Source organism: Moschus berezovskii, chromosome 13 (genome assembly GCF_049115385.1).
Source record: "Moschus berezovskii isolate FMDL1 chromosome 13, NW_MosBer_1.0, whole genome shotgun sequence".
NCBI lineage: Eukaryota > Metazoa > Chordata > Mammalia > Artiodactyla > Moschidae > Moschus > Moschus berezovskii.
The window spans coordinates 58,312,733-58,325,340 of record NC_142472.1 but is presented as its reverse complement, the minus strand read 5'-3'; the positions used below and the strand labels follow the sequence as shown (position 1 = coordinate 58,325,340).

General features: G+C 33.0%; 1 protein-coding gene across 7 annotated transcripts in view; it reads right to left on the bottom strand.

Moving 5' to 3' along the window:
- Positions 1–12,608, bottom strand: part of PDS5B (PDS5 cohesin associated factor B) — a 181,966-nt gene that overhangs the window by 90,713 nt on the left and 78,645 nt on the right. For all 7 annotated transcript variants that reach the window (XM_055426275.2, XM_055426276.2, XM_055426278.2 and 4 more), the window contains exons 8-11: positions 8,409–8,549; positions 6,108–6,223; positions 3,418–3,512; positions 149–294 (exon numbers count right to left, since the gene is read on the bottom strand). In XM_055426275.2, coding sequence (XP_055282250.1) covers positions 149–294; positions 3,418–3,512; positions 6,108–6,223; positions 8,409–8,549 — 498 coding nt within the window. The remainder of the gene's footprint in view (positions 1–148; positions 295–3,417; positions 3,513–6,107; positions 6,224–8,408; positions 8,550–12,608) is intronic.

The following is a 12,608-nucleotide window of genomic DNA, read 5'->3' as shown; positions in this document are numbered from 1 at the left end:
AAACCTTCTTATAAACATTATTTTAGATATTAAAATGTCCCCCCAAAAGAGCTAACTTCACTTAAATCTCAATATTTGCAAGTGAAACTCTATTAAAACTTCGAGTATTCAAAATACAAACCTACTAGTAATTATTACTCCTACTTACCCGTTTGTCTAATGTTCTCTCTCTCACAAAATTAAGTAAGTGATCATTGACCAGAAGAATATCTTTTTTAGCAGCTGTAACTATAGACACAATAACATCATGCCTAATAGCCTCCTCAGGGTCATGTGACCTCACTTTAAGATACTCTGAAAGATAAAATTTTATTTGATTAAAATGGAACTTTGACAATTAAAATGTCTTAAAAGATTGCATAAGACCTTTGAAAGCAAACCACAACAAAAACAAAACCTAAGTAGAAAGTTTAATGTTTCAAAAATATTAGTAGCAGGAGAGACAGAAAGGAAGAAAGAGAAGGAAGAAGGAAGGATAGTCCTTCAGTCAAAATACAGTAGTTTACATGCAACTGAGTAGTAAATCCCCTCCCCATCTATAGGGCAGGGTGGATTACTTAGGAGTTCCTAGGCGCATTAATTCAACAAGCCACATAAATGAATCAAGAAGTATATCAATTTTAAATATTTTACTTTTATTTTTTTTTAATGGTTAAAATATTCAAGTCAAGTGGTTCTGTTGGGAAAAGACTAGAGAATTTAAGTTTCTATCTTCCTTAACTGGGCAAACCCTTAGTGAGGTTATTGAAAGATTAAGATAATGGCAGCAAAGAAATAGGATTACAGGAAAGAGCATAAGACAATTCCACTTAACTGAACTAAAAGAAAGACCAAAGGGATGACAGAAGAAATGAAACATTAAACAGTTACAAGAGACTGGAGGAGAATATTAAAGCAAAAACATGGGAGTTCAGATCTGTCACGGAGAAAACTGAAAGAAAAATGAACAATATTCAGTAATGACATATTAGGTTTAAAGAAGAGGTACCACAAGTGAATATATTCCCTGATGGCTCAGACGGTAGAGTCTGCCAGCAATGTGGGAGACCCAGGTTCGATCCCTGGATCGAGAAGATCCCCTGGAGAAGGAAATGGCAATCCATTCCAGTATTCTTGTCTGGAAAATCCCATGGATGGAGGAGCCTGGCAGGCTATAGTCCATGGGGTTGCAAAGAACTGGACACGACTAAGCACCTTCATTTTCACTTTCACCACAAGTGAACATAAATTATTATTCAGCTTTTTAATTAGAAGACTGTTCCGTTCCGTCCCGTCGCTCAGTCGTGTCCAACTCTTTGCAACCCCATGGACTGTAGCCTACCAGGCTTCTCCGTCCATGGGATTCTCCAGGCAAGAATACTGGAGTGGGTTACCGTTTCCTTCTCCAGGGGATCTTCCCGACCCAGGGATCGAACCCAGGTCTCCCACACTGGAGGCAGATGCTTTAACCTCTGAGCCACCATAGAAGACTAGTAAGATATAATTTCCTTGTTCGGATCTGGAATAACATATATAGCCATGTCTTTAAACAACAAACACTGCTTATGATTGTGAATAGATCTACTACTCAATAAATGAACAGTTAACAAATATAATATAGAAGCTCATAAAACCAATGCCCAGGTCCTAAGCTCCTCCACCTTGAGCATCCTCTACAAAATGGAATTATTTCAAACAATGAGAAAGACAGTATGTGATAGGCAATGAAAAGTGGATACTGTACAATAATATAGAACAGAAGAAATCGTGGAACAAGACACCAAAGGCCGGTCTTCATCCAAAGGTGATACTGTGTATATGGTGGAACTGGAAGGGAGTCCTTTATTATAAACTCCTTCCAGAATACCAAATAATTAATTTCAACAAGTACTGGTCCCAATTAGACCAACTGAAAGCAGCACTCAACAAAAAGCATCTGGAATCAGTCAACAGAAAACACAATCTTCCTTCAGGATAATACAAGACTACATGTTTCCTTGATGACCAGGCAAAACCTGTTACAGATTGGCTGGGAAGTTCTGATTCCTTCTTGCATTATTCACCAGACATTGCACCTCTGGTTTTCCATTTATTTCAGTCTTTACAAAATTCTAATAGAAAAAATTTTCAATTCTGTGAAGACTATAAAAGGCACCTGAAACAGTTCTTTGCTCAGAAAGATAAAGTTCTGAGAAGATGAAATTATGAAGTTGCCTGAAAAATGGTAGAAGGTAGGGAAACGAAACAGTGAATATGAAGTTTAATAAAGTTCACAGTGAATATAAAGTTTAATAAAGTTTTTGGTAAAAATGCAAAGTGTGTCTTTTATTTTTAAGTTAAAAACCTGAAGGCCAACCCAATAATAATAAGCAATAATATGAAAGCTGGGGAAGAGATTGCTCAGAGTTAAAGTATTCAAGGGTCCTTGATTGCTCAGAAAGAAACTAGTATTCTGATTAACTTTAGACTTAATTAGTCAACTATGCGGTGAAAGCACAAAGGAGAATGTAACTTCCAGGTCCATGGGGATAAAAACAGAAAAATGAGAAGAAAATACACTGAGCAGATGAGAGGAAAAATAGAAATAAGAGAAGCAAAGAATAGGCGTATAAAATAGACAACACAAAATAAGATCACAGGAGTAAGTTCAACTATGTCAAATTCAATATATATTTTCAATAAAATTTTTAAATCACTTTAAGAATACTACATATAATTTATAGATACATACACATGCATCATAGATAGAAAAACATGAACAGGCTGTAGACCAAATTTAGTAGAGAAGTTACTCTAAGTAAGAAAAAGAATCCCTTGTGAAAAGCATTTCAACTGTATCTACAATGTATTTTCTTTTTCTCTTTTAATCTCCTAAACTAATACAGCAAAATGGTAACATTTCTGAGGAAGACAGTGGCTGCTATATTCATCAGTATTTTCTGAACTATTTCATAATTTTAAAAAACTTAAGAGTGGCAACAGTCATACATAATATTCATATTACTATAAAAAATGAAATACCTTATGAATTTACAGATTTCAGGAAAGTTATCTCCATAAAGCACAGTTAGTTTATAAATTAATGACTCTCACATAAGGTTTCAAAATATTAAAGACCACTAATGTCTCATAATGTATTCAAAGTCAAGACCTATTCAAATCCAAATGCCTGAAATACTTTCAGAATTGTTCTTAAATTAAGAAACCAACACTGCCTCTGATAACACTACTTTTTATGTATGTGACTGTAGCCTATGTACTAGGACGCAAAATTCTAGCTTCAGAGAGTAACTACCATGATGATGAATTTGAAGACTTCACCCACTAAAATCACAAAAAAAGTATAAAACAGAAGGTTTTTGTCCTACATATAAAGCCTATCGTTTTTTTTTTTCCAAAGAGCACCAAGGAATATTTGCCATTATGGCTATACAGTACCTGTTAAGTCCTTTGCTAAATCAGGATGGTTCATGAGACAATGGCTAGCAAATTTCACACATTCCAGGCGGATTGGTACATGGATATCATTAAATCTGAAAAAAAACAAAAGCACAGAGTAATCCTTAGTATAAGAGAAACAGACGTGTTCAATCTGCACTTGATTTATATTTCTCCAGTTAAAAGAAAAAATAATTTATACAGCATAATTCAAAGCACAACCAGAATATTTTAACAAAGATTTGTATACTATATATGTACAAATGCTATGGAACCTTTATATTAAACTAGGTCAATCTCCTGTGAGAACTATGTACTTTTAAGGAGCACGTTTAAACAATGCACATTTGGTTCAAAAATAAGAACTGGAATGACAAAATTTTTCCTATAAATATTATACTTTCAAATATATATGTTTATGCAAGTGTTAAGTATATACATAGTTCATGGATACATTATTAAATCCCATACTGAAATGAGAACTCTTCCTCAAATTATTCTTTCTTAAATATAGAACATTCACAAACGTTTCACAGATCTTGTACTAAATCCTGTATTATTTTATGACTTTAAAAATTGTGCCAATAATTACTCCTATTATAGTTAACCATCATAATTATTTACACTAACATCAAATCAAATTTTTACATAAAAATGTAGGTATCTCAGTATGTATCTCTGCAAATTTAAAACTTTTTGGCTGATATGTTATTTAACTATCTTTAACTTTTATATTTCCCCTCTCTCTTTCTTTTCCCTTATAACCTGGTGAACTGTTTTGTCTTTATGTGTGTAGTGGTTTTTCATAGTTTAGAATTTGCTAATCTTATCATTCTGATGTCAACTACCAGGTTCCCCTCTCTCCTAAATCCTGCAAATTAGTAATCAGGTCTACAGATTTGATCATATTCAGGTTCTTTTTTTTTTAAAGCAATATGTGATACAGTATCATGTTCCTCCATCAGGAAACATACAGTGTCTAGTTATCTCTAAACCACCAACGTTCAAAGCCTATAACATACCTAAGTTCATTATGAAGTACAAAACAGAGATTAAAAAAAATATATTGAGTAACAAGATTTTCCACTCAACATTTTCGCATGTCTTAATTCTCAAAGATCAAAAAGTTTCCCAATCTTATACCACCTAATACTGTAAGGGACAAAATTTAGCAACAAAATGATAAATAGCAGTCTACTGAATGAGCAACAAATTACTCATAAAAGCTTAGTCTTAGGGGAAAAAAAAACTGCTTCATGAAGTATACTCAAAAAAAGTTACATAAAACCTAGTCTTTATTCTCATATGGTTTCCTGAGTAACTTAAATCCAAGTACTCAATCTCTGTACCGTTCCTTCTCAACTAAACATGTACCATATAACCATTAAAAGATGTCTTTAAATAAATACTCTAGCTCCTTAAAATGGGTAATAACATGATTGTTCATGCCATTAATAATAAAAGGAAAAACTACAATGTAATAAAAGGTAACAAATTTAAATTAGAATTTTTTCTCCAAAAATTCTACAATGGTGTGGTGAATCCAAGTCCAGATTTAAAGATATATTAAATGTCTTTATGTAAAATTATATTTTTTGTTTTTAACACATCAAATAAAATACATTTTGACTTTATTAGTAGTTGCATAACTTAATTAAACATAAAATATTGTGCCCTCTTGCTTACTGTATTTAAGGTGAAAAAGTCTAGAAATCAAAATGACAATGGGCTAAGATTTATCAGTTTAACACACCTTGTTAAATATCATTATTGCGCTACATAAGAAATAAGAAATCAGAGTAAAAATTTAGGGCTTAATGTATAAAGGCTTATCTCTTCATTTAACAAATTAGAAAAAACAGGTCCAGAAGAGATTAAATGTATTATAATCACTGATCGCTCTGGTAGTGAAATAGAAAGAAAAGTGGAAGTAACAATGCAAATATTTCAATACAAAGAAAATAGAATAAAATTCAATCTTATTTGTTCATTTATGACTTAACTGCATTATTTGTTACAAGCATAATAAAAAAGGGGGGGCAAAAAATCCTCCTCTATCCTCAAGGTCAAAGTAGGTTTCAGCCAGGACACTGAGAAGTGGTTTTAATATATTCAAGATCAGGGACATCTTTAGAAAAGTAATAAATTCCTCACACAGAAAAAATACACAAACACATACAAATTTTGCAACCAATTTCAGAAGGTTTGTGGATCATTAAAAGCATACAAAAAAGCCCAGATTATCAATTCTTCATTATCATAAGAAATGTAGAAAGAAGGTTAGTAGGGGAAACATACATAATCATTTATTTACCCATTCTATGGATACTCTTATCCTTATGAATCTCCAAATAATCTAACTAAATATAATTTTTGTGGAGGGGCTATATATAACAATGATGTATTTGCAGTTGGAATGAATCACTGCTATGTCACAATACACTTCAATTTCATGATTATAATACTTTGTAAGATAGCTTTCTAAATACATCATCTTTTAAAAATTACTAAAAAAAAAAAAAATTTCTGAAGACAAAGAAGGGGAATTTGTAAATATGGCCAATCACTATTAGCATCAAAAATTTCAAAATATAAAATCCTTTATGAAAAAATCCTAAATGTGGATGTTTTAAATTACTAAGTAGATATAAACACATACTACTTTAAAATAGGACACCAAAATCATATACCTGCCCAAGTAACACTGCCAAAGTGGTTTGTTTTGAGAAGCCAATTCTGAATCCTTTGCCCCAAACATTTTTGCCAGTAGTTTAACAACTTGAAGACGTTCCTCATTATCATTGCTCTAAAACAAAACACAACCACAGCTTTAAAATGAGGTAGATATACTCAGAATAATTTTTCCCATGATTTCCCTTAAAAAACCTTGAAAACTTTCTATGAATTTCAGTTGAAAAATTATACATAAAAAATGTTCAATATATTTTTCACAAAATTAAATGTTATCTTCAATGCTCTAATCATCTCAAATTACATTAAAGGAGTACTCCTCTACATGAAAATTCATCCCAAAGTTTGATTAAAACTTAATGGCTTGGCCTACAATTGAGGCTTGTTTCCATTCAAAATCGAAAACTAATTCACAGCAAACAAACCTGGGACCCTTGAAAAACTATTTGTGGTTTTTAAGAATAGATACTGACAGAGGCCAAGCCCACAGTAAAGAGAGTTTAAGTTTTAAATTAAATTTAAGTTTAAAATTAAATTTAAGTGAGTTTTAAATTCACTCATGCATGACTGTTTAAGCCCTTTGCACTAAATCTCCCAATAGGAGAGTCAGTTCATCCTACATACAGCAGATTTGTAGTGGAGTTAAAAAATGTGATGAAGCCTCACAGATAAGAAAACTAAAGTCTCTGTTATACATACAACACAGGTACTCTGCAGATAAGAACTCAAGCTTCTTTATTGATTTTGGTGTCTCTAACACATGACAACATTTAAATGAATGAGCCAGCCACAATACTAGACTTGAACACAAAATGTGACACTGTTACAAAGCACTAATAATCAAGTTACTTAGACAGCACTGCACAGATTTCTTTTAAAATTTCAAACCAATGCCAAAGCCAAGCATTTAAAGACTATGATATGACCTGACTCCTCTTTATTATTTCTTTCGCTATTCTTCCAAAAAAGTACATTTCAAACCTAACTGAACATTAGAATGACCTGTAAGGCTTTTGAAAATAAAAACAGCTAACCAAAAACTCATCTCTGAACTCCACTGCCTGAAATTCTGATTTAGGCTAATGCTTGGACATCTGTCTATTTGTTAAGGCGCCACAGGTAAAGATTCTAACGGGCAGACAGGAATGATTTAAACTGACTTTATGCAACCACACAACTGTAATTCTTTGTGTTCTGCAAATTCACTCAGCACCTTCCTGTCTCTCCACGTTTCTGCATGCTGTTCCCTTTGCTTTAACTGTATGCTGTTTGTATCTTTTATAATACTTATAATATCTGGCCTCTTATTAGATACAGATTTTTCCTCTTCCTCCCATAATAGATGTTAAATTTGCTAGAAGCAGCAATGCTAATTTCTTATTCTTATATTTCTTATGTTTTTATTAGATGAAATCAAGCCAACAAATAATTAAAGGTATGACTGCCTTCTGCCTCATCAAAATTGTTAGTGATATGAAAAGAGCGGGCAGAGGAAGGCCAGTGAATAAAATGGCTCAGTTGGCAAATACATCAAAAAGATACCCAGAATAAAATGAGAATAATTATTCACTGCATTTTGGGGGTAATTATACTATCAACACAGATTATTTTGTAGCTTTCAGAGAGACAAATTCAAACTTTTAGACACAAGAAACACAACACATAAGTCATTTAACAACTTTTCTGGGTGGTACAATGCGGTTCATCAGAGTATTAATTATAATCAGATTTATTTAATTTTTATGTAACAAACTGAAAGAGAAAAATATGCCCCAAACCTGCAAATGAAACTCAATTTGATAGCATAATTTAATGCCAAGGCAATAAGAACATTACCAATAGATTCTAGAAAGTCATCTGAAAAGCAAAGATGCTTTCAATACAGGGTAGGCAAGCAAAGGTAACACTCATAAAGGGAAAATATTTCACCCTATGCGGATAACAGACTCTAATAAACCATTTTTATGGCACAATCAAAGGGTCTGGGGAACCACTACAAACTATACCTTAGAAACGAAAGTTTGATGTGTAGCTATGACCTCAAAAGTTAGTCACAACCCAGAAAACATCACCTGGAAAACATTCATCCTGCTAAACATTAATTATAAGCAAATTCAATCTGCTAGGCACCATGCCAGCCACTAGCAATGTACAAACAGGCAAGGCACAAACATGTAAATAAGTAACAGTAATACACCATCACACTTAAAACATTCAGTTAAAACCACTATAAGGATTAAAAAGCCACAAATAATGGTTTTTGCTAATCTAGTTGATAAAACCATGTTTTTAGAAGTTACCTTCAATTTAAATTCAAGCTGGGGTAAAACTGAGAGCAGCAAATGACTATCAATATTATAGAGCTCCAAAATTAAGTCAAAGACATGCTCTGACAAATCACTGATAGATGTTTTCCCAAGCATCAGAACCTGATTAAAAAACTTTTGAGAAAAAAAAAATATCATTAATAGAGGTACCATAGAGAAAGTGAATTTTCTGAAATTTTATTTTTCATTAAATTCATTAATATTCTATACAAAGTCAAAACAGGCATATCAAAATGTTTTCTAACAGAAGGTGGGAAACCACTACAGGCTACCAAAAAAGGTAAAACATGGAATTCATCTCATACATAGTAAAAGACAACAAATTTCTATTGATTTATCAATTAGCGTATCAATAAACATCCTACCACACATTTTATTCCCCATTACGGTACTTACCATATTTTACTCTGAATCACAGTTTATACACGTCTTAGTTTCTCTACTAGATAAATTTCTTAAGGGCAAGGGATCACATTTTGTTCACGATAGCAGTATGGGAGAGAACAACATGAAAGACAAAGCCTTACACCTTCATAGTAGGAGCCAATGCCACTTTTAAAATATGTAATTTTATATTTATAATGCAAAACAACATCTAATACTTTTTATCTTCTTTTATATTCTGATAAACAATGTGTAAATACACATACACACACACAAAGGTTTACAGCACTAATTAAAGTCCAATTAAAAGCACACACAAAAGAAAATCCAAATGTGAACATATTTTTATAAGCAGCCAGCACTAGCTTCTACACTCAAAACATTTATCACGTTACTACTGAAAATGGTAAAAAAAACACATGGCATAATGATCAAGTTCCTACCTATTTAAAGTCTTCCAAATATGTAAAAACATTAATCCACAGAATATCCTACATATTATCTCCTTGAAAAAGGCATTAAGGATTCTCTACATCATACAAGCTGTTCTGATCTCTTCTTTCTGCGACAACTAACATACAACTTAGCTTAGTTAGGTTTTCTATCTGGAAAGTACAGTCAAGGACTTCACATTTCATTGTCTTCTCTGCTGGCCTTTAGTTCTTGGGTTGTTGTTAAATGAAATTCTTTGGACTTATGAACCTGTACAAACTACCTAACCATGAAGGAAGAAAATAAAAAATTCTATTCTACTATTTATTGGTTTTAAAAATAAGTTATTTGTCTCTGATGTTCATCAATTTTGTGTGAAAAGAATTTCAAGACATCAAAGATTAAATTCTCATTCAAGTTGAAGATAAAATGGCTTTTTTTTTTCCATTCAAAAACTTTCTCCTGTTTAAAAATAAATCTAGCTTTCCTTAACAAAAGGTAATTCTTTCCAATCTGGCCACCTTGGTGCTCAAATCATCAGTCTGGGGAAAACTTCTATCAGTCTGGGAAAGCTCATTTGAAAATGGAAGGGAGGAAAAAAAAAAACATTGCCTGGTTTAACTTCTTAAAAATTTCATCAAAAATATTTATTTGACACTTACAATCTCCACATATCTCCAAATCAGCCTTCACTGTGTAACAAGAGCCTGATGCTGCTGCTAAGTCGCTTCAGTTGTGTCCGACTCTGTGCGACCCCACAGACGGCAGCCCACCAGGCTCCCCCATCCCTGGGATTCTCCAGGCAAGAACACTGGAGTGGGCCGCCATTTCCTTCTCCAATGCATAAAGTGAAAAGTGAAAGTGAAGTCACTCAGTCAAGTCTGACTCTTAGCGACCCCGTGGACTGGAGCCTAGTACAGTTTAAATTCAGCCTGACAGTTTAAATTCAGTTTAAATGAATGAATGATGTGTAACAGGTACTATGATACAACTATAACTAAAACAACATCTTGAGGGTGTATACTTCAGTGGAAGAAGCAAATACATATTTGACTAAAGTATCTCCCTCTAAAAATCATGAGTCCTTCCATTACAAATGGTAACTAATTTTCACATAACATTAAATAACAACCGCCTCCTGATGAAAGAAGTAGGAGGAATAAGTTACATGCTGGTAAGAAATTCTACCTTAAATTTAGATAATCAACTTTAATTACAAAATAACTGACACTAAGTGAGATTAAGCAATTGAACCAAATTTTAACTATATCAAGACAAACAACACATTTTTTTCAATGCAACAAAATAATTTTGTGCCATCCCCTAAAACCTGTGATTAAAAAGATCGGTAAAAAATAACATTACCAAGAAGTGATCCATATAGGGAATTTTTTGAATTGTCACTATGTACTTTCTGTTTTTGATACTGTTGTACCTTTTTAATACGTATATGTACTTTTTAGGTTTGTGAGTTGTCAAATTACAAATTCTATTTTAAAAAATAACTCGAAACACCAACGTGATTTCTTAAGTTCTATATATAAAAACATCACTATCTATTAAAAAAAAAAAACTTGACAATGAGATCAACTTAAAAAAAAAAAAACTTGAATGTGTCTACATGCATGAGAGTGAAAAAAGACAAAGTAAAAAAGAGATAGAAGTGGGGTTTATTACTTTGATGGCCTACCTCTATTTTTGCTTGTTAGTTCTCTACTAGGAAGATAAACGGATAATGGCTTTACATGTACACGTCCAAAAAGACTGAGAATGATTTTTACACTGTACTAAAACCCCACAAGACAATTAAGCTCACCACAAAGTCTTTTACATGTAATTGTACAGATTTGCAGTAGAAAAGTAGATTTAGCAGGGAGAACAGAAGGGAAAAAAAGTAATTCTTAATGACTTATTAGCTAACTATCAAAGCAGGGGAACAAGAAAAAAAGGAAAACAGGGAGAGAGCAGAAAGTAATGACAGAGTACTTGGAATAAATATGTAACTGAAGGTGTGCTCAGACCATTCTACTCAACCTGTATCTCCTGCCCCCATCCCCAGCTTCTGATAAAGACATAACAAAGTATGGAGTAGGCTGTCTATATCTGTAGCAAGAACTAAGAGCAGGAAAAGTAAGGTCTAAGCGACAGGGAAATGTTTTTACATTGATATATCTGGGATTATTAGAAATGTTTTTATCTTTCTTTTAGCTTTTATCATAAATATTTTCAGACATACACAGATGTTGAGAGAACAGTATAATGAACCTAATCACCTCATTCTATTCCAAATCTTTTATTACCCAATCAAACGTTTATTTTCCCAATCCTAGAAAACATACCAACATAGTACAGTGTTAATTTCTTATTTTTGTACCAGAAAAAGGCATCAGAAAAAGTAAGTGTTCCCCTAAAAAAACTGGCTTGGCAGTATCAGCTTAAATAAATGACCACCAGGAGGAGCTCACCTAGTGTATCTAATATCCATGGAGACAATCATTCACAGGCACTTGACGCAAAGGAAAGAGAAGGGGTACTTAATAACAGAATGCGTAAATGTGGCTCTACAGATTTCAAGTGCCGTCATGTCATACAAAAAGGACTCAATCCACTCAATCTAAGCAATTCACTCCAGCCAATACACAACACTCACAAAACTTGCAGAAATCAGTATTTAGAATTCCCTTGAAATCTTATCGGAGCTATTAAGACAGATTACATAATTCAAGTCTCCAGTTTCTCAAAGTTCACTCTCCAAAACAGTTTCTTTATAAATCAAATACATTTTTCCAAATCATCACATGCTTACAATTATTTAAGCAATAAGACAGCAACGAGGACTGGAATTTACCAAGGTATTGTTCCATTTCCATGATACATTTTTATATACCAAATTAAATTTTGTATACTTCAAGAAAAAAATCTCCTTCAATAAACTTCTGGAAAATTACATAATCACAAAAGGCTTCCCTTCTCAAATTTTTCCAAGAAGACAGATTTACATCCTTTACATTTTCTGATGTGGATAAAAGTGGAAAGCAGGGTGGAGACAGACCTGCTACACAATTCCAGAGGCCAACATCAAGACTGTGTTCTGGATTTGTTCCACTGGTTGGAACACATTCACATGGAATACAGTGTGAATGGTGCCATCTAGAGTTGTGCAGCTCACCAGAACTGTGGGGGTAAAATAAAACCTCAACAAGCTTCTATCAGTGAACCTAGCAGACAGAATACATTTCTCCTGAAAACAGAGAAGATGGTCAATCTTAAATAAGTAGACCTGAGATGATAATGAAAGGGCTTTTTCACTGCAAATCTTTCCCACAGAAAAGAAAAGGTAGATTTACATGGAATCTA